This window comes from Zingiber officinale, chromosome 7B (assembly GCF_018446385.1).
Source record: "Zingiber officinale cultivar Zhangliang chromosome 7B, Zo_v1.1, whole genome shotgun sequence".
Taxonomy (NCBI): Eukaryota; Viridiplantae; Streptophyta; class Magnoliopsida; order Zingiberales; family Zingiberaceae; genus Zingiber; species Zingiber officinale.
This window is the reverse complement of record NC_055999.1, coordinates 6,773,558-6,796,652: the sequence shown is the minus strand read 5'-3', so window position 1 is coordinate 6,796,652 and position 23,095 is coordinate 6,773,558. Positions and strand designations below refer to the sequence as shown.

At 39.5% G+C, this 23,095-nt stretch overlaps 2 protein-coding genes across 4 annotated transcripts; both read right to left on the bottom strand.

The window, feature by feature from the left end:
- Positions 1–12,404: 12,404 nt before the first annotated feature.
- On the bottom strand, positions 12,405–15,155 carry LOC122005199 (receptor-like protein kinase ANXUR1). The gene has a single exon (XM_042560147.1). It carries the CDS (start codon positions 15,016–15,018, stop codon positions 12,442–12,444), a length of 2,577 nt encoding a protein of 858 aa, XP_042416081.1. The 5' UTR covers positions 15,019–15,155; the 3' UTR covers positions 12,405–12,441.
- Positions 15,156–15,387: 232 nt separating this feature from the next.
- On the bottom strand, positions 15,388–20,289 carry LOC122005200 (protein trichome birefringence-like 6). 3 transcript variants are annotated; one of them, XM_042560148.1, is made up of 5 exons: positions 19,329–20,289; positions 19,063–19,255; positions 18,796–18,986; positions 16,005–16,163; positions 15,388–15,867 (listed from the first exon to the last, which is right to left on the bottom strand). In XM_042560148.1, the coding sequence occupies exons 1-5, from the start codon at positions 20,087–20,089 to the stop codon at positions 15,543–15,545; spliced, it is 1,629 nt and encodes a 542-aa protein (XP_042416082.1). In that variant the 5' UTR covers positions 20,090–20,289; the 3' UTR covers positions 15,388–15,542. The 3 variants fall into 3 exon arrangements, 2 of the variants coding, with proteins under 2 accessions (XP_042416082.1, XP_042416083.1); XR_006118347.1 differs by lacking the exon at positions 15,388–15,867 and adding an exon at positions 16,605–16,780 and having other exon boundaries at positions 16,110–16,163; positions 19,329–20,288; XM_042560149.1 differs by lacking the exons at positions 15,388–15,867; positions 16,005–16,163 and adding an exon at positions 18,168–18,423.
- Between the last annotated feature and the right edge of the window lie 2,806 nt (positions 20,290–23,095).

Here is a 23,095-nt window from a genome sequence, read left to right as displayed (position 1 = left end):
CTCTTTAGATAGAGCTACTCCATGTCTAAAAGGTAAGAAACCTTTCTTGGAGTCTTGCATGCTAAAACGAGCAAGGATTGTATCTATATATGAAGCTTGGGATAGACACAACATTCTTTTCTTGCGATCCCTTATAACTTTGATCCCAAGAATGTGTGCACATTCTCCTAAGTCCTTCATATCAAATTGTTTGGACAACCATACCCTTACGTCTGAGAATACCTTGACATTGTTGCCAACTAACAAAATATCATCTCGTATAGTACAAGAAATACCACCACGTTTCCGTTACACTTCTTATATACACAAGACTCATCCGGACTTTGAATAAATCCATATGACTGGATTACTTCATTAAACCGGATGTTCCAAGACCTTGAAGCTTGCTTTAGTCCATAAATGGACCGATTGAGCTTGCATACCAGATGCTCTTTGCCTTTTCAATAAATCCTTCTGGTTGCTTCATATGGATGTTCTCTTCAAGACTTCCATTAAGGAAACTGTCTTGACATCCATTTGCCAAATCTCATAATCCATATGAGCGTGATGGATAAGAGTATCCGGATAGACTTAAGCATGGCTCGGTGAAAAGGTTTCCTCATAATCGATTCCCTCTTTACGAGTGTACCCTTTCGCAACAAGCCTAGCTTTGAAGGTTTCTACCTTCCGTCATCCCTCTTTTCCTTTTGTAGATCCACTTGCATCCAACGGCTTTTACACCATCGGTGGTTCTACAAGCCCAGACCTTATTAGAGTACATGGACTCTATTTGTAATTCATTGCCTTTTGCCAAGATCTTGCATCTATATCTTGGAGTGCTTCGTCATATGATCGGGGATCATGTTTACCAGGGATCAAGTCCAAGACTCTCCCAAAACATGAATCTTTGATTACAACCCTCCCACTCTGACGAGGCACTGCGTGGTTGTGTATCATGTGTGACACGTGTTGCGGTCTCTTGTGGTACTTCATCTTGTCCTGTTGACTGAAGTAGACATGTCCTCTCTAAGTTCTTCTAAAACAATTTTACTCTGGGCTTGTGATCCATTATATAGTCCTCTTCTAAAAGCGGGCATTGGTGCTAACAATGACCTTCTGGTCTTTAGGACTATAAAATAAACCACCTTTCGTTCCTTTGGGATATCCTACAAACACGCGAACTTCTGTACGAGATTCTAACTTATCAGCATCTGGTTTCAGCACATGTGCTGGACTACCCCAAATCCGAATATGTCTTAGAGCGGGTTTTCGCCCATTCCACAATTCTATGGGAGTAGAAGAAACTGATTTAGAAGGTACTAAGTTCAGAACGTATACTGCTGTTTCCAGAGCATATCCCCAAAACGAATTTGGTAATTCTGAATAACTCATCATTGATCTAACCATCTCCATAAGAGTCCTATTCCTTCGTTCTGCTACACCATTCTGTTGGGGTGTTCCAGGTGCAGATAATTGGGATTGAATCCCGGCCTCTGATAAGTAATTCCTAAACTCTCCTAAGAGGTATTCGCCACCACGATCTGACCGTAGTGTCTTGATACTTTTACCTAGTCGTTTCTCCACATCAGCCTTGTATTCTTTGAACTTATCAAAGCACTCGGACTTGCGGCGCATTAGGTAAATGTATCCATATCTTGAATAATCGTCTATGAAAGAGACAAAATATTCAAAACCTCCTCTTGCCTGGACAGACATAGGACCACATAAATCAGAGTGAACCAACTCTAACACTTCTTTGGCTCTATACCCCTTGGCCTTGAACGGCCTCTTGGTCATTTTACCTTCTAAGCAAGATTCACAAGTTGGAAAATTTTCCAACTCTAATGAACTTAAAAGTCCATCGGCTATAAGCCTCTGAATCCTACTTAAGTTAATATGACCAAGCCTTAGATGCCAAAGATATGCTTGATTCATTTCTGAAGGTTCTTTTCTCTTATTAGAATTAGAAGATGAATTATAAATTTCCATGTTTTGCTTTGTGGAAGAATTTGGATTTAAAATATACAAATTGCCAACTAATGCACCAGAGCAGATAATCACTTTATTTCTTTTAATAACTACATCGTTACTGAAAGAAACTGAATATCCATCTAAAAACAGTTTAGAAACTGAAATTAAATTCTTTCTAAAACTGGGTACATAAAGACAATTTCTTAAAACCAAATTTCTATTTCTACTAAAAGATAAGTAGACGTCTCCCACTGCAACAGCTGCCACCTTAGTAGCATTGCCCATGTAGACAGTAATCTCCCCTTCAGATAGTCGTCGGGTTTCCTGGAACCCTGCAAGGAATTGCAGACATGATCAGTGGCTCCCGTATCTACACACCAGGTGCTGGTAGATAACACCGCTAAACATGTTTCAACAACTAGAGTATGAGATATACCTTTGTTTTGGTTCTTACGAGGACAGTCTGCCTGTCTGCTTCGAGATGAAGCACTTGCCCTTGGCTTCTTCATTCCAGCTTTAAATCCCGTACACTGAGATTTATTCACTTTCTTTCTCTGAACCATTTTGTTTCTTCTTCTTCTTACCTTCGGTTTAGAAGTAGAACCATTTTCAACATAGTGAATTTGAGCATTGTGACGAAATAACCCTTCTGGTTCTGTCAGTAGTTTCCCTAATGAATAAATCCTTTTATTCATATTATAGTTCAGTGAGCTGCTCAAAACTTCTAGGTAGGGTTTGGAGGATCATATCGATCTGGGTTTCCCCATCAATTTCTCCTCCAAGGATCATTTAGATTCGGATAAGCCATCATGTTTAGGATATGATCCCTTACAGGAGTACCCTCTTGCATGGTGGTTGTCATTATCTTTCTCATAGCTTCTTGTCTAGAAGCCCTATCCCGATGACCAAAGAGTTCCTTGAGATTGTTCATAATATCATAAGTTGTTGGTAAATCTTTATGTTGATGTTGCAATACATTTGACATTGAGGCCAAAATGTAACACCGCCATCTCATACGCTTTTACCCATTTCCTATGATATTCAATCTCCTCTTGGGTAGATTCACCGATGGGTGCATCGGGCAATGCTCGGTCAGATCAAATTTATAGCTTTCGTGAAGAACAATATCGGTTTCTTTTCCAATCTATGTAATTTGGTCCGATAAGTCTATTTTGTTGAAGTATGATGGACGATTGGGTTGAAAGTCATCCTAAGAATCACAAATAACTTTTGGTCAGAACTCTAAATTTAGAATAATATTGATTCCTCAAACAATACTATTTTAAATTAACCAACACCTTAAAACACCGTGAATTTTGTATGCCACGTTAGTGTGGACGTATACAAATTCAACATTCGTAAAGGAGGGTTTTAACCCATTAATTTTATTATCTTGTCAACCTAACTTTTTGACAAATAAAATTAATAGTTGGTATTATTTGGTCACACAAATAATAGCAGTGACTCCGTTGGGGAGGATACTATTAGATGTGTCTAAGTGTACACCATTACTTAACACTAAGTCCATTAATAAGATTATGCCCCTTCCGTTGGGGAAGATCACACGCTCTTAATTAACTTCCTATAGTCATCCAAAAATGGAAGTCTGTTCTAGTGATCCACAAACAAGCTCATCCGTTATGGAGGAAGGCACTCAGAGCCAACGCGCAAGCTTGTTTGCATCACTTACAAACCAGTAATGGAGACCATGGGACTTACTTAAAATCCTCTCCCACTTAGTTATTTATAAATGAGGAATTTTAACTATGCTAGCCTACTAAACTTGTAAACTAACATGCACACAATATAAAAGCAATAAATAGAAAATCTAATTTTCAACTATTATGGCTTTTATCTTTAATTGTCCTCCGTGTGTTGTCATCCGAAGCTGCTGCCATATTTGGCCACCGCCACCGGGTCTATCTGTCGCATCCATCTTGCTCCGAGTTCCACTGCGCCTCTGGTCCTTAGAAGGTTCCACGCTTTGCAAGATTCGATCCATGACATAAATAGAATTTACATTTTGATCCTATATTCCATAAAAGGAATGTACATGTATCTAGATCAAAAATAAAATCCTAATAAAACTAAATACGGCTTCTGCTGTATTTTAATACAATCATGCACACACATATAAATTGCCCTTGACATGTCCAAGGGTCCAATCACACACATAATTAACTAAAAGCCATAATAGTTGGATCCTGCGTCCACAAAGTTAGCACATCCTACTATTATCCTGCCTAAATTATGTATGACATGTGCATAATTAAACTAAATACCAAATATACAGAGGCAAAACCCTAGCTCTGATACCAATTGTTGGTTGCTACTCGGAAAGCCTATAGGTTCCACTGTACAAAAATTTTGTACAAAGGTCTGAACCTTTTCCTAGCTACCATGTGTTCTTTTAAATTAAATTTTGGATCTCCTGCGGAACTTAACACGTTTGATCCAAAACTTAATCTATTTGTTCTTTTAGGTTTTGACTTGGATCTCCTGCGGAACTTAACACGTTCGACCCAAGTCTCCTTAAGTTATTAATTCCATTAAATATTAATTTCCATAAAAGGTTCCCAGTACTGACGTGGCGAGGCACATGGCCTTCTTGGATATGGGAGCAACCACCACCGACTAGACAAAACCTTTAATAGAAAGCTAATATTTAATTTCCTAAAATAACTTTAGGTTAACCAAAGAGAACAATCAAATCACAAGGAAAAGAAAGAAACAAAAGAACACAACTTCGAAAAAACATATTCGAAATACTAGAACGTAAGCCTCTTGTATTTGGTATTATTTCCATAAATAACTAGCATGATGCGGAAAGGAAAAATACTAGTTATACCTTTTAGAAAGACCTCTTGATCTTCTACCGTATTCCTCTTCTAACCTCGGACGTTGTGTGGGCAACGATCTTCCAAGATGAGAAACCACCAACCACCTTCTTCTCCTCCAAGCAAGGTTCGGCCACAAAGGGAAACTTCACCAAGGAGGAAAAACAAAATACTAACCAAGCTCCAAGAGATGCTAGCTTTCTCTCCTTCTTCTTCTTCTTCTCCGAGTAGTATCCGGCCACCACAAGAACTCCAAGGGCGAGGGAGAGGTTCGGCCACCACAAGAGGAAGAGAGGGAGAGGGTAATGGCCGGCCACAACACCAAGGAAAGAGGGAGAGAAAACAATGGAGGTTGTTTTGTGAAGGCACCCTCACCCCTTCTTTTATATTCCTTGGCCTAGGCAAATTAGGAAATAAATTTTCCTTAATTTCCTTGACATGATTTAATTGAGAGAAATAAAATAAAATTTCCCCAATTAATTTGTGATGGCCGGCCACATCATTGGAAGGCAAATAGGACAAGTTTCAATCAACAATTAAAACTTCCTAATTTGTTTCCGGAAATTTTAAAAAATAAAATTTCTCTTTAAAATCTCTTCATGGTTAATAAAAGGAAATATCTATAATTTTAATTTTATTAACATGTGAATAATTTTAAAGAGAAAATAAAACATCTCTCCAATCTACAAATAAGGAAAGAGATCTAATCTCTTTCTTTAATCTTTTATATTTTAATTTTAATTCTCTTTAAAATATATCTTCCACATAATAATAAAAATTAAAATTAAATTTCTTTTTTTAATTTTATTTGGCCGGCCCTACTAGCTTGGGTTCAAGCTAGGGCCGGCCACCCCAAAATATACCTAGGCCGGCCCTAGCTTGATTCCCAAGCTAGCTTGGCCGGCCCCCTTTGGGTGGGTATAGAAGGTGGGTATAGGTGGGTATAGTACTCTATAAATAAGAGGCTACGATAGGGACCGAGAGGAGGAATTGGTTTTGGTCTCCCGATAAAATTAAGCATCCCGTGTTCGCCCCGAACACACAACTTAATTTTATCAATGATAATTCATTCCACTAGAGAACTATCATTGAACTACCGCACCAATCCCAAATTACATTTTTGGGCTCCTTCTTATTATGAGTGTGTTAGTCTCCCTGTGTTTAAGATATCGAATGTCCACTAATTAAGTGAGTTACTGACAACTCATTTAATTAATATCTAAGTCCAAGAGTAGTACCACTCAACCTTATTATCATGTCGGACTAAGTCCACTGCAGGGTTTAACATGACAATCTTTATGAGCTCCTCTTGAGGACATTATCAACCTAGTATCACTAGGACACGGTTTCCTTCTATAATCAACAACACACACTATGGGTGATACCATTTCCCAATTTATCGGGTTTATTGATTCATCGAACTAAATCTCACCCATTGATAAATTAAAGAAATAAATATCAAACATATGTGCTTGTTATTATATTAGGATTAAGAGCACACACTTCCATAATAACTAAGGTCTTTGTTCCTTTATAAAGTCAGTATAAAAGGAACGACCTCAAATGGTCCTACTCAATACACTCTGAGTGTACTAGTGTAATTATATAGTCAAGATAAACTAATACCTAATTACACTACGACTTTCTAATGGTTTGTTCCTTTCCATTCTGGTCGTGAGCTACTGTTTATAATTTATAAGGTACCGATAACATCATCTTCTGTATGTGACACCACATACTATGTTATCTACAATATAAATTAAATGAACAACTACAAACAAATGTATATAATTAGACCAAATGTGATTCTTTATTCATAATGAATGTTTACAAAGCTTAGGCTCTCAGTATACACTCCAACAAATCGATCAGGCGATCGATTGAACCAGGGTCAAATTGATCAGTCGATCGATTGGAGTGTGCTGCGATTATGGGAAGGCCCAATCGATCGGTCGATCGATTGGGATGTGAAATCGCGAGCATCGAAGCATTCCCAATTGATCGGGCGATCGATTGGGAGCTGCCAATTGATCGGTCGATCGATTGGGAAGCAGAAGCTCTCGCGCGATCGCGAGAGCACAGAAAGGCTCTGAATCGATCGGGCGATCGATTCAGGCAGTCCCAATCGATCGGTTGATCGATTGGAAAGTGATCGTTGGGCAGGAAACGAGCGATGGACGGCTGGGATGGAGCGGTGCTGATGTGACAATCGATTGGGGATGAATTGGATCGATTGGGAGCACTGTTTAAAGCCTGGGCGAAACATTTTCTTCACAAGTTCTTTGCGAGCTTTCTTCCTGCGATTTTGTTGCGATCTTCAGCGACTTTCTCCGATCTTCACCGCCAGTTCTTGAAGGCTCTTGAGAGTGTTCTCTCAAGGTTCAAGAGGCAACTACAAGAACAAGTAAGCAAGAAGAGAGTGTATTCATTTGTATTTGTATTTCTCGTTCTTGTGTGAGTGTTGTGTTGTAGTGTGAGTTTGTACGAGGCTTCTCCGCCTCCGGCTGCGACCGAGAAGGAGGTTTTCATAGTGGAGATAGCGTGTCGTGTGTGGATCCTTAGATTAGTCACCTCATCTTGAGGTGGATACCAAGTATATATACTTGTTAGCATTGTATAGTTTATCTTCGAGTTGTATTCCGCTGCTAACCATCAAGACGAAGAAAACTACGCAAGCGCGTGACGAACCGCTATTCACCCCCTCTTGCGGGCACAAAGGTCCCAACAGTTCGGTTGTCGCCCGGATGGACCCTCCACTCAGGTCTCATGTTCAGCGTGTTGGCTAGTAGCAGATATGGCCACGTCATTCAGCGTTCGGCACTCAGCTGCTGCTTGCTGCTGTTGCTGCACCATACTAGCAACTCAAACATTTATTAACATCTCCAACTCTTCTTGAGTCAAGGTCATGGTGGTGAGTCATCCAGCATCTTCCATCTTCACGTCTCGGATGCATGTGAAGTTCCCATAGACGACACCAAATATGATCCTGTTCAAAAGTGGTGAAGGCAGTGAGTTGAGAACGTGGCTCTGTTGTTGACCAAATGAAGACTCCACGTTGTCCTACAACACAAGGAGCATTAGTGTCGAACCAGGAAAAAGGTCCTTAGCATTGGCCCTCTGACGCTCAAGTTAGTGATCAAGTGGTGAGGAAAAATAGTGGAAGCAAACTGTAACAAAGGGCGTGTAAGATTATAGAGCATCGCATACCTTCACCTGTAAATGGAGACCCCCTTTTTTTAGTGCCATTATTGTATTTATACACGCATCCTAAAGTATTTACATGCTTTCTAAAGCATTCTTAAGAAAGGACAGATCATAAAGTGACTTTGACATCTTTTCTTAAAGAACATCCAACTCATCTTCAAAAGACGTGACTCATCCGTGCTTCCGTTGCACCATTCTGATTCGATATTTGCCCTTCGTCTGGTCCAACCAGACTTAATCTCTCTCGATATGAGAATCCAATTTTCAAATTTGTATTATGTCTCTTAGATAAACTCATAGTGCGTGTGACCTTATAAGTTCTCGGTTATGTTGGTCGTCCATAATTAACCATTAATTATGGAATGATCATGAGTGGCACCTAGTAGTACATCATGATCCCCAATTAATCGGAAAAACATAGGTTGATCTCAGAACCACTTCCAAACCCTTCAGCAGCCACAGTAAGTCGTGTCATGTTCCTTTTACTCGTCTTATACTCACTTGGTTCAGGGCATGGTCTATGTGTCAGTCCTCACTAGGCTGCCTACATCACATCTATCCCAAGTAATACTTCCTCGTTCTGCGGATTCAAATTACTCTGACATGTGTCTAATAGTCTCATACTCTTAACATATGATACTTTGGCGAAAGACTTTGAATAATAATCTTAACAAGTTACCATAGGATATACGTCTCCTCACAAGGAGCAGTGAATCCTCTATGGCCTATCCAGACACCTTCAAACACTTCGACTTATACCCAATCATCCCAGGTCTACACTTCAATGAGATGCTTACTTAAGATGTCAAAGTATAACTCTCCATGACCAAGGTGACTTGTATACTTCAAGTCGAAGGAAACTTGCACTCGAGCTGCAGTAAGAGCTTCATTGACATATATATATATATATATATATATATATATATATATATATATATATGTAGAAAACTATATGAAGTTTTACAGCAGGTCACTTTAATGAATTAGTTACCATAACTAGTATCCATATTTAACTCTCGACATTCCAATGTCTTCAGCCTGTGAGAAAATAGCTACTTGGCCGAACCAAGGAATATAACCCGTGCTAGTCTATCAGAATCGATGATGTCCGAACTCATCAATTCATTGACTAGGGAATATTCCAATACATTCATAATTATACATGTAGAGATACTCACAAGTTGTGATTCAATCACAAGTTCTCTCATGCTATGAATTGTATCGCAGTCATCCAGCACGTGAGTTTAAGATCCAATCATACACATAAAGAATGTGCACTCAAATAGTAAATATATATATATATTTATCAAATAAATAGTAAAAACCATAAGGCCATTGTCTAGGACATCCCTCAAAATCCAACACACTCGGCCTCTTCCTTGACCGTAAAGGAATAACGTGTCCGATCAACCTACATCCCCGATTGGTTGAGGCCGTCGGTCAGGTTACTCAATGCTTGACCATGAGGATTGCCTGCCTGTCTCGAGTTGAGACATAAAGTCCGGTCGAGTGGGAGGCCCGATTGGATGCTCACGTCTGACCAACCATCTGAGTCGTATGGTTTGGGCATACCCCTACTATTGTTGGTAACTTTGACCTCTTCTTGACTTTGACTGCTAAGTCAGTCGATTTTTTCCATTTTGACCCATTTTTTTAGAGAGCCCACCTTTATCGCCGTATCAATTGTGTTTGATAAAATTATCTAATTTCGGTCCATTAAATCATGTTTTGTAATTTAACTATCCCTAACACTCTAAAGTACTTGACTAAGCATTTAAGGGTAATTTTTTTAATAAAAATGAAAAATGAATGGTTAAATAAAACTAATTTAGAGTTAAGGAGGAAGTTTAAATTTAATGTTAATTTTTAAACTCATGCTTTCAAATTTTGAAACTTTCTAAAAGTTTAGAAACTTCAAATCATTGTTAATGCAATGATAGAAGTTGAAGTATGCTTTGAGGAAGAGTTTCTCCTTAAAGGCATGATTATGGATGAATGCTCAAGGTTGAGCATTGAAGTCAATGGAAGGGTATGAGACCTTCATTGTGAAGTTTGAATAATAAAATGATGAATCTTGGGGAGAAGATTTTTCATGTGTGTTAAAAGGGGAGAAAAATATAAGGTTCAAGTTAGGAAATTCTCATTTATGCTTTAACATGGAATGAAGAAGGAAGTTGGGCTAATATGGGTTAGTTTAACTTAAATATATTATCAAATATCAAAAAAGACCGAGATTATTGGTGTAATCATCCTCGGATTAAGATTGACCAGTTTGACTAAGCTTGAGTTGGCTCGAGCTTGAGTTTCGATATTTAACAATATGTGAGAGAGAAGTTAAGTTGGTCAAGACCAGGAGGACTAGATACCTAGGAAAGTCCTAACTGAAAGTTAGGCAACGAAAAAAATCCTAGTGAGTGAAGCTAGATAATAGAAGTCCTAGCGGGGCTAGGCAGTGAGAAATCAAGTAGGTCAAGAGGAGCATATACTTATTTGAAAAAAAATCCTAACTGCTGATTAGACAACGAGAAGTCCTAATTGGAGGTTAGACAATGAAAAAAGCTTAGTGAGAGAAGCAGGGCAGTGAAAGTTCTAGCGGGGCTAGGCAGTGAAGACTTAGTTAGAAACTAGACAATGAAAGTCCTTGTGAGGCTAGACAATGAAGACCTAGTTGGAAACTAGACAATGAAAATCCTTACGGGGTTAGGCAATAATGGAAGTCTTAGCATATATAGTTAGGCAATGAAGATTTAGTTGAGAACTAGGTAGTGGAAGTCCTAACAATGCTAGGTAAGGGAATAACCTAATTGAATCAAGGGTTGACTGAACATTTAGTGATCAAAAGTCCAATAGGAAGTTGGCATGAGATGGAAAGTCCAAATGGATCAAGGGTTGACCGAATACTTGGTGAAGAAGCCCCGGCAGGTCAAGGTTGATCGGATGCCAGACAATGAGAAGTCTCAATGAGTCACAGATGACTTTAGAGTTGGGCAAAGGAACCTAAACTAGAGTTAAAAGTTTAGAGTTGGACAATTGATTAGCCCAAGGTCAATTGATTAGATAAATTTTTTAATTGATTGAGACCTGCTCTAATCGATTAGGCTGATTGCCTAATCGATTGAGAGGCTTTTGCGAAGCATAGTAAGACTCTGAATCGATTGGCTAATCGATTATGCCTTATATTAATCGATTAGGGTAATAGATTAAGGGTGTTTTCGCGTGAGAACAGAAAACTTGGAATCTATTGGGGCAATCGATTCAGACTTCACCAATCGATTAGGGTAATCGATTGAAGCTTGTTCACGACAACACAATAGGTGTTGGAATCAATTAAGAAATTGATTAAGTGATTCTCGCGAAGAACATAAAACTTCTGAATCGATTGGACAATCAATTAGAAGCTATTGAATAAATTGGTATGACTCATCAATCAATTAGTTAGATAATAAAGAGTTATTTTGTAAGTTTTGAATGGTCAAGTTAACGTGACAATCGATTAAAGGTAAATCAATCGATTAGAAGACATCGAAGTAATCTTAGAGAAGGAGTTTGCGAGAAGATTTGAATAACAACTTGTTTCAGCTAGTTTTTGAGGTTTAAAGGAGAATTACTACATTTCCAACTACTAAGAGGTAATCTAAAGTGACAAGTAAATATCTAAAGCAAAGGGTCATTATAAAGGACTGTGCTTTCATTTTTCATTAGTTTTGATGTTGCTTGTATTTTATTCATAAATATTCTTATGAGAACAACTTATTTGATATTTCTCCACCTTCTGGTAATAATTTCCAAGGAAGGATTTTATATATGATTAAATTGTGAGAGTCAAATCCTTAAATTAATCACCTAAAAAAAAACAGAGACCAAATAAAATTAAGATATTAATTATTTCAAATTTTTCACTACAACATTAAGTTTTCAACCGCACATCAAATTTAAATAAGCTCACTATCTATCCTAAATTGATGACCAATAGAAGATTTATGTGTGACAACTGGATACAGGATTATAAAATTTATTTATTTTTAAATAAAAAAAGGTACGTTTTGGTCGTTTAATAAATTTGTCCCCACATTCCAGAAGGGCCTGGGCTTATCTGGACCAAAGAAGGTACGCGAATTGCTTCGATGGGCGATTGTTGGTCGGCTTGGGGGCAAACATACGGGATGATGTGTTCCATCAGAATTCATAGTAATCAAAAATATTCTTTTTTTTTCTAAAGAAAATAATTACAGCACGAAGATATACAGAATGTGTTCGGTCAGCATATCTATGACCATTACAAACTCACAGCACCAGTATTAATCACAGAATACACGATCAAGTTGGTAGAACGAGCAGACAAAATTTTACCAAATTCAAACAAACAGTTTGCAATATGAATGCAAATAAAATTAAACAGCAGTTTACGCTGTTTTGGTGAAGCAGGAGCATGATACTTTTGTTTTTTTTTTTATCTTCCTGTAGGATTAACCATCTGGGAGAACACGGCAGTGTTGCTTAGGCCATCGTCTACCTCCTCACTATGTTCCCTTCCAGCGATAAAGGTGTCAGTTTGGCTAGCAACTGACGCAGGTTTAACATCACCCTCCTCGGCGATGGGCTTTCCACTCTCAAAGCTTTCTTGCAGCTGAAGTGCGTACTCAAGGTTCCACAACACACTGCCCATGGAAGGCCGGTCGACTCCATGGTCCGACAGACATGTTTCCGCCGTTTCGGTGAACTTCTCCAAGCACTCCTGGCTGATCTTCCCTTCGAGATGGGGATCGATGATGTCTGCAAGAACTCCCTTCTTCTTGCAGTGTAGTGCCCAGTCCGCAAGGCTGACCTGCTCCCTCGGAAGGCTCGGGTTCAAGGCTGCCCTCGCACACAGCACCTCGAACAGAACCACCCCAAATGAATAGACGTCGGATTTGTCGGTCAGTTGCTGTCTCCTGAAGTACTCTGGATCGAGGTAGCCGAAGCTGCCCTTCACCACCGTGCTGACATGAGATTGGTTCATCGTCGGGCCGGTCTTCGACAGCCCGAAATCGGAAACCTTGGCCACCCAATTCTCGTCCAACAGTATGTTGGTGGTCTTCACGTCTCTGTGAATGATGGGGTATCTTGCACCCGTGTGGAGGTAGTGAAGCCCTCGAGCAGCTCCGATGGATATCTCCAGCCTCTGCTTCCATGACAGGGGAGGCTTGTTGCACTTGTAAAGATGCTCCCTGAGAGTGCCATGTCCCATGTAGTCGTAAACTAAGATCATCTCTTCGTTCTCTTCGCAGAAGCCGATGAGGGAGACCAAATGCTTGTGCCTTAGCTTCGAGAGCATCTCTATCTCGGTTTGGAACTCATTCACACCTTGCTCCGAAGAAGGGTTGGATCTCTTGATCGCCACTTTAGTTCCCTCGTCAATGATTCCTTTGTAGACTTTGCCGAATCCTCCGACTCCGATGACAAGCGACTCGTCGAAGCTCTTGGTTGCCTTCTTGATCTCCGGGAAGGAGAAATACCTGCAATTCGCGGCCAAGTTCGACAAATGGCTGCTCGTGGTACTCTTGCCGGAGACTGTGGAGCTTCCTGTGTAAGAGTTGCCACCGTAGAGAGGAAGCCAGTTGCCACCGGCTGAGTCATTTGCGTCCATCCTCTTCTTTCGCTGGTGAACAACAAGGAAAATGGCAAGGGCGACGCTGGCAGCTGCAACTCCACCTGCCGCGCTGCTGATTATATGCTGCTTGCCGGTGGATTCAGACTGGAAGCTGAGCCGATCCGCCTCCAATTCCGCTTCCGCCATTAGAGCAGAGGGCTCGGGGTTGGGACCGGCCAAGTTTCCAGTAGTGTCGCTCACCTTAAAGATCTCCAATCCGTTGAGAACGGCGTCGTAGTACTCTGGTTTGGCCGAGGCAGAGGGGTGCAGTGCCACCCATATCTGGTCTTCGCCGGGCTGATCGGCGACGTACACCGCGTAGTCCTTGTGCATCGGGACGTCCTTCTCGGAGGTCCAACCAATGACGTCGGCCTGCTCTTGAGCGGTGCGATTGTTGATGAAGATGTCGAATACCCTCTGGTTAACCTTGGTCATCTGGAGCTCGCAGAAGTGGAAGCGGACGATGTAGGTGAAGTTGGCGTCGATTTGGAAAATCCACGTGAGATTGTAGTTCATGTTGACCTTTGGATCGGGGCCCATAGACCTCGCCGTCTGGTAGACGTCGGCGGGGGCGATGAACTCCGGCGATCCATCTTGGTACTGGAGCTCGTCAATTGCCGAGAAGGTGACGCCGAAACCAGCACCGTAGAGGTAAGGGGAATCGTCGTACCAAGTCCGGCTGAGGCCGGAGTCATTGGTCGCTGGTATGTACTGGCCTCCGACATTGAGCCGATACATCGTCAGCAGCGCAGAGGTGCCGACCTCCACATTTTGATCGGAGAAGCCGATCAGTTGGGCCGGCTCGTCGAAGATGTCAGGCATCGACACGACCTCGATGCCGTTGACGAAAGCGAAGGAGCCATTGTACATGTCGGAAGGCGTGAAGGTGAGGCTGATGCTGCCGTCGGAGGACGGCAAGAGGGAGAATTCTTTGACAATGTAGGCCTGCGTGAGGGCCTCGGCTGTGACGTAGGCACTGAAATTCTTGAGGAGAGTGATGCCGTCAGCGGTGGAGACGGAGAAGTAGGAGTTCTCCGGCGGGAGGTCGTCGTAGGTGGAGGGGTAGAAATGAAGGCGCACCCAGTGGCGTTCGGACTTGTTGACGGCGATCTTGTAGGTGGATTCCGAGGAGAAGATGCGCGCGGTCATGTAGGGGACGGCGGAGGGGAGAGACGGGTCTTGAAACGCGGCGGTGGCGGGGTTCGAGTTCTTGGACGTGAGGGTGGACGTGGAGGTGGAGTCGGCCAGCCATTTGCGGCCGTCAGCGTCGGCGGCCTCCGAGGAGGAGCCGCAATCAAAGAGGATCTGATCGGAGGGAACATAAGCGCCGTCGGCGGCGAGAAATGGAAAAAGTAGAATGAAAAAATGCAGAAAAGGGAGGCAACCGAAGGATTTCATGGTGTTTGTTCTCCAATCGGGAAATGAATGGAATCGGAATAGATCAGTCCATACGAAGGGAGAAGAGACGAGAGCAGAGAGAGACTTTTGATTAGCCTCTCTGCGCTCTCTCTCCGGTGGTGTGGACGTTACATTGGCTGCTCAAAACCATTTGTTCGGTTGGCAAATGAGAAAGAGCAGGAAGATTTGCCGGGAAATGAGGCCGGTCAAAGGCGGGAGGAGGAGAATGAAAGGCGGAAAAGCTGTTATTATTGGTCGGTCGGTTGGCGGGAGATAACTGAACAGAGGCATGGGTCAAACTTGGGATGGAACCAAGGTTGGCACTAGGGCAAATGGAGTATATGTTGATAGTTTGATCAAGTCGACTCATTAAAAAACAGAACACCATTTCATTTCAAATACTGCAATGCAATTTGCTACATTGGGCAAAATTACAAGCAATGGAAACATGTGAATTTGTCAAAAATTATAATCTCCTGAAAAAAAAAATCAATAATCTTATCGCATCCTTGTTCGAGTAATACTTAGCTTGTAAATGTTGGCTTGTGTCTTAATAACAAATAGAAATGGAGTAACTCATTCCATGTATCAGGGACTCCAGGAAGACACCAATGGCTGCAATCTTGAATGCCGATCGGTGGTCCTCTTACATGGGTTCTCCCATAAATAGATGGATGGCCATCGATTCGATGTCCAGATAGATTAGTGATGTTGAGAATAGTTACGGGAGTTTTCATTTTCCTTACTATTTCCTCCAAGATAATATTTTTCTCAGGAACTCTGACAAAGGTCTCGTTCAGCGGACGGATGCTCTCTTTGCAGTGGCCTCCGGAATTCCATTCGCCACCGCTGTGTGTAACAGAACGTTATTAAAACAATACCTGTGTTAAATCCTAATGTGTTTTATATTTAACTATAACAGAGGCCATGAAGTTATTGTATGCAAAAAAAAACATTGCTTGTACCATAGCTTTTGATGTCTATACCTGAAATGTGATGGTGCTGAACTTCTGAAGAAGACTTGAGTTTTGCCGGGAATGAAATGTTGATCGACCCACATTGCCCAAGTTGATAGAGCTTTCCTAAAGGCAGTGGAGACATCAAGGCGAGGATGCACTAGGTTTCCTTCCTGGTAGTAATTCACACTGTCAAGGACCAGTAAAACTGAGTTCAGTTTTAAGAGATTCAATAAGTATGGATATTCTTCGTTTGGCATGATAATCTTAGTGCAGTAGTAACAAGTGAAGAATGATGCTTCTTCAAATCCTTTTACTCATTTGACAAACATACCTTTAAATAAAGACGGGCAGAATAAAGATAAACGTGTCACCAAATTTAAAATACTTGTAAGAATTACAACGCTTCTTCAAACACAAGGACAACTAAAAGTATGTTTAATTGTTCGCAGCCTAATGCATCAAATTCTGTGCAAGTCCTACAAGTAAGTCATGGTAAGCTTTGCATAAAAAATGTAATGGATCAAGCTGAACGTTCTCCAACGCATAAAAAAATAAAGGATCCAAATGAACTTTCACAAGGCAAATGACTTGAGCATATCTGAATTTTGAAGGGAATGTTTGTTATACCTTTTTATTTACAGGGAAATTATAGAGTAGTGAAAATCTTTCTTCTGGTAATCTTTATTCATACTGGAGACTTTGATGGGCGCTTAAGGGGAAAACGCTAGGCATTTGGTTGACCTAGGAACACTTCTCTTATCCAAATCTGATAGGTATTGATGGTCCATGAGAAGCATTATGATCTGCAAGGTAGCAAATATCTAAAGTTTGGATATTTAAATTTGCATCTCTGATAATAGTTTCTGAGGTCTTATGGTGAGGATGTCAATTAAATTATTATGTTGGATCATGAAATGATTCAAGTGTTTATGGAATATATTCTGTTCATTTTTTTTGTTAAAGTTTTCAAACAACGACCAATAGATGCCTTCCTAATCATTTCACAGATATTATAATATTTCAAAACAAATCTCTAACATTTTCACTTCAAGAGTGAACCCCATCGGTTTAGACCGTAATATTTACAATTTAATATTTTATGTAACCTTCAGAACAAGGCCATACTAATTTGTAAACATATGTTATGGTGTGGCTAGAGTTTTCACTCATACTTGAGTTCGGTGCAAAGGGGCCTCTTGTATTTGTATGCTTGCAAAACTCCAGAAATCTTAACATTTCAGAAAGTGTCACATGAGAAGTCTCAGAGAAATCACATTGGTTACTCGAGATGCAAAACTAATAGTGTGTTAGCTTCACAAGAATATTCTCTTCCTTGTATATGAATTCCCGTAGCAACAGTATTCCTATCTTTACTTCTGAAATCAAACTTGGCATATACCAATTCACATGGAATTATTATCCTTTAATCAACCTTCTTAGCAATTCCTTACTCCATTGCAAAGAATGCATACTATTCCATTCTCAAAGATCTTCTTTTTAACACAGTTTGGATGGGTTGGGCAGATGGACTGGACCAGCCTAGAAAGAGGACTGGATAGATTGGACGAGTTGATTGGGCCGTGGATCAAACAGGATGGGTGAGCGGACGGGTTGGGTGGACCAATGAACCAGGACCAAGAGGGCTTAACAAGTTGAGTTGTTATATATTACTTAGGGATACCTTGTCATTGTTGAGACTTATTCCCTGTAAACAATTATAGCATTGCTTAAACCAAACATAGTAATGAAAATGATCAATCTATTTAATTCCATGAGTCAAACTAAGAAAACATATTCCTATTCCTTTCCGCAGGATTAACTATATTATATTATTTATCAATTCAATTCCATGAACCAAACAAAGCATAGGGCTTAGAATGATGCTATAAATATTTTACAAGATCCTTCTTGATGTAATTGAATTGTTCGTTAGGTCTTTGTTTTGTGGAGCTGGCTCATAATCAATTACCTTCAACCTTTTCAAGATTGACATGTTCCCTTGGCACATGCATGAGAGTTCTGCAGTGGTTTTGGGGATCTTTAAGAATTCTCTTATTGAATCAAGAGTTTCAACAAAAAGTCTAGATGGTAGGAATAGGATATTTAATTCAGCAAGGATTGAAAGAATGGATTCATGGAAAATCATAAGATCCAAACAAAAGGGAAAGAAACAGGGACATAGTCAAAATAAACTTATTGGGTCAATCTGTCCCACTAGAGTTTCACACATGTACATAAATAAGGTATGAATTAATGTATATTAATCAAATTTTACTTTAAATTATTCATAATCTCCCTGCTTTGCTTCAGGCTCTCTTTCTGTAAACCATTCATCACATAGCATTTCTGCCTGCTATCCTACATCCTCCTGGCAATCCCCTTTAGACTCCATCCTCCTTTAATTGTTCCATCCCAGTGAACTGCAACAACCTCTTCCGCTAGCAACCTGATCATTTTGTGATTTATTATTATGTTCTTAATCCATGTAGAAAATTCTTAACTCTTTGATTTGCTAACCCCACTCAAATATTTGTGTAGCTAGAATAAAATGAGAAGGATGAAAACACATTAAGTGCTATTAGTCTATGTTTCACAGCTATTGTTTTAGCCTCATAAGAGGCTGTTTCAAATAAATTCTAGTGTCATCCAAGTAAGTTTGGTTTAAGATACCTCTTAAACTTGTGTTCCTGTTTTCACCTACCAGTTTTTGCTTAACAACCCACCTTGCAATAATCATCATCAAGGGAGGGAAAAAAAGACTAAGCAGAGTCTTCCAATCATATACTAAATTCACAGAAGCTCTAAAAGGCGCACTTACCCAGCTTTAGTTTTGTGGTGTGACCACCAATGAGCGCTGTTAAAAACAAGGATATCTGCTCCTCTCCATTTGGATGAACTCCTGTCTAGAGTATCAAGTCGAAGTGTAGCCACGCGCCTCTTTCCGACTCTTGCTGTGCTCTCTCGCACCAAATGGTGACTGACATAATATTCAACGCTACAATGATAGTCCTGCAAAAGCCCCTCTCAAAAAATTATTGACTCCCATATTAATGAGGCCGAAAGATGTCCAGGTCCAGATGCATACTGGAAAGTAAAACCTGTAGTTTCCCCTATTCTTTGTTATCCTCTGCCCGCGAGTCTCATATACTCTGCTAGGATCAGAAAGAGCTGTTCGTAGCATGCATAGCATTGATTCCCACTGGTTTCTATTAATTGAATCTCCAACAAAAACTAATCTTTTCCCTCTGATTAATTCTAGCATTTTCACAGGGTTGAACCTAAACATAATCAAACAAACGCATCAAGATACATTCGACATATAATTTTCAGACCCAAGCATAAAATCAGTACCTTGGAATGCTGCATCCATTAGGCTGCCACCTCCATTTCATGTAATCCTTATCCATCCTCCCGTTTGCCTCGCAACTGAACCCTTCATCTACAAAGGGGCACGAGTTGCTCGCATAGAGAGGATAGCTCTCATCGAAAACCCATCTTCCATCAAAAACATCACAACTGAAGCCTTTGTCCACCAGAGAAACTTCGCCCTCAACAAAAGAACTAATGTTGCTCCTCACAGTATCTGCCTCAAATTCCTCCTTTTCTATTACTCTATCACCAAACTCACTGTTTTCCCCCAAAATACCTACAGGTGCTGCATCTTCATTTTCATCTTCGCCAGATAAATCAACACTGCTCCAGTCTTCTAACGCACTTGGATTTCCGCCAGAATCAGCAGCGGCACTGAAGAGCATATGCTTCGAAATAGAATTCGAACTATTCCCTACCAAATCAAAGTCGCCCCTTTCACTAATTCGTTCGCCGTCAAAGATCTCATCTTTCTCCGCGATTTCTGCATCCGGAACTTCCCAAAAGGGATCACTGACCACCGTCACGAAAGCATCCCCAGGAATAGGGCTTTCAGCCAGAGGACTATGCTCCACAGTCTTGATGAGGGCATAGTGCGGTGAATGATGAGGAGGGGTTGCGTCGAGGAGCCAGAAGGAAAAATAGACGCAGAAGAGGAGAGAGGAGGAGATAGCGGAGGAGAGGAGTAGAAACCTGGCGGGCATAATCGAGAAGCTCCTGGTAAACCCCCTGGGCCTCTCCATGGCTGCATCAGAAGAGTGTGTCGCCTTCGCAGAGGTAAAGAGGGTAAACAGAGTGCGTCGAGCTTCTTCAGGCTGGCGAACAAGGAAGAGTGACGGAGACGTGCGGAAAGCCGACGGCAACACGGACAGCAGACCGTACAACTACAAGAGCGAGAGGTGGTAAAGGGGGAGAATGTGCGAGTGCGACGCTCACGCACTTCTCATTTTACCCCCTTTACTCATGTTTTTCCCATTTTAATCCTAAAATTCTAATTTTGTTTTAAAATAATCATTTCGACTCCGTAAACTACTCCACTTGTCTCATAAATAATTTAGAAATAATAATTAAATCAGAATTTAAAACCTTTATTCAGTGTAAATCAAAATTAAAATATTTCCAAGTTTTGAGTTGACTTGAGCTGACGGGAAAGAATAACGATATTATTGACTTTTTCTACCATTATGGTTGACTTTTTTGATGGGATGTTGGGTTGGTTGACTTTTGTATATGCAACTAAATATTTGCTTTTTTTTTAGAGTTATGTTAGATAATAATAAAATATCGTTAAGTTATATGATGAGATTATTTGTGTGTTTATATTATTTCTCTAATTTTAGGAGCTTGAAGCCCTATTGAGTATATTCTAAATCATATTACTATAATATGATTAAATTAATAATATAAACTAATCATACTATGATTAAATTAATGATATAGGGAAGGAGTTTGAGATCCTACCTTGCTTATATAAATTAAAATCTTCCTGATCTAATTCTATTAATTTATATCATTGAAATACTTTCGTCGACAAATATGTTAAAAAATAATAATAATAAAGTATGAAACTAAATGAATTTTAAAATTCAAACTATAAATATTTCACTAAATTTTTATAGAAAAAATAATATCTTTAAAAACAAACTATTCACGGTAGGAAAATTTACTTATTTCCACCCAGTCCAATAAACTTCTAATATTAACTCAACTGAAAGGTCGGACAAATTTCTTTTTTTTTTAAATAGGGATGAATATAAATTATATTTCAAACTTATCGGATTCAGTTTACTTCTAAATTAATTGAATAAAATTCGGATATATGAATTATTAAAAAAAAAAAAACTTCTTTTCAAGTTTCATATATTAACCCCGGGACTATGATATTCAATCTCTAATCACGATATATTTATAGAAATTTTTCCTTCAAATAAAATATGTAATCATGAGATACTAGGCTTCTGAGATGTCCATCACGAATACTTCTCGATTTATCCTAGTGACAACTTCCATAGGATCGAATCAATCATTCTAAATTTGGTGTTATCTGATTTATCATTTCCATACACCTAATATGAATATTGATATTTGCTTATGTTTATTGAAGTAATTATCAAAATCATGTGAGCTCTTGTTGGGTATGAGTGTCAATTCAGGTGGATTGGATCGAATTCGGGTCGGATTGAAAAAATATTTATAAAAAAATCTTAACCCAAATTTGACGCGAACCAGAATATAACCTGAAACCCTTAAACTCAAGCCCAACCAACCCAAACCCTACCTGAATAGCTCGATTAAAAATAACTTCTTTTTTTTTTTTTTATAATTTTCCTTATAATTTTCATTTTTTTCTCAATATGCATCATTATCATATATAAAGATATCTTAATTTTTAAAATAAAGTTTTATTTAACCCTAAAAATCTACTAAAACCTAAATTCAGGTCAACCAAAACTCAACCCCAAAAATTTAAACCCAAAAACCCTCCAATCCGAACCTAACCTGAACCCTAACAAGTCTTAACTTTGAATCTTTGAAAACATCAAAAATATAGGTTCAATGCTAGTGCTCCCTGCACCAACATCTTAGATGTCGGAAAGGACTACATTTTATAGGGAAATAACGTGCTTTTTCTTTTCGTTCTGATATCCACATTATCATTATTTAATTTCTTAAATAATGTAAGATTTATTTACACCACTGTCTTCTTCCTTAAATAATCTAAGATTATACGATAGTTATGTCAGGATGTATACTAAAAGTCTAGCTTTTGGTATAAACATTTATCTAGAAATAAGAATCACATTGGTCAAATGTCTACATTTATGATAAATGTAGTTATTCAATTAATTTATATTGTAGATAACATGGTGTGTAGTGTCACACACAGAGGATCATGTTATCAGTACCTTATAAATTATAAACAGTAGCTCACGACCAAGATGGAAAGGAACAAACCATTGGAAGGTCGTAGTGTAATTATGTATTAGTTTATCTTAACTATATAATTACACTAGTACACTTAGAGTGTATTAAGTAGGACCATTAGAGGTCGTTTCTTTTATACTGACTTTATAAAGGAACAAAGACCTCAGTTATTATGGAAGTGTGCGCTCTTAATCCTAATATAATAACAAGCACATATATTTGATATTTATTTCTTTAATTTATCAATGGGTGAGATTTAGTTCGATAAATCAATAAGCCCGATAAGTTGGGAAATGATATCACTTATAGTGTGTGTTGTTGATTATAGAAGGAAACTGTGTCCTAGTAATCTAGGTTGAGAATGTCCCCAAGAGGAGCTCATAAGGATTGTCATGTTAAACCCTGCAGGTGGACTTAGTCCGACATGACGATAAAGTTGAGTGGTACTACTTTTGGACTAAGATATTAATTAAATGAGTTGTCAGTAACTCACTTAATTAGTGGACATTCGACATCTTAAACACAGGGAGACTAACACACTCATAATAAGAAGGAGCCCAAAAATGTAATTTGGGATTGGTGCGGTAGTTCAATAATAGTTCTCTAGTGGAATGAATTATTATTGATAAAATTAAGTTATGTGTTCAGGGCGAACACGGGATGCTTAATTTTATCGGGAGACCAAAACCAATTTCTCCTCTCGGTCCCTATCGTAACCTCTTAATTATAGAGTATTATACCCACCTATACCCACCTTCTTACCCATCCTATAGGGGCCGACTAAGCTAGCTTGGAGACCAAGCTAGGGTCGGCCATGGTTTGGT

Excerpts from the sequence above, each read along its gene's own strand:
- LOC122005199 (XM_042560147.1), bottom strand. The coding sequence starts at position 15,018 with ATGAAATCCTTCGGTTGCCTCCCTTTTCTGCATTTTTTCATTCTACTT.
- LOC122005200 (XM_042560148.1), bottom strand. The coding sequence starts at position 20,089 with ATGGAGAGGCCCAGGGGGTTTACCAGGAGCTTCTCGATTATGCCCGCC. Across the intron at positions 19,256-19,328 it reads AATGGATGCAGCATTCCAAG|GTTCAACCCTGTGAAAATGC; the intron begins GTACTGATTTTA and ends GATTATGTTTAG. Across the intron at positions 18,987-19,062 it reads ACTACAGGTTTTACTTTCCA|GACTATCATTGTAGCGTTGA; the intron begins GTATGCATCTGG and ends GGGCTTTTGCAG.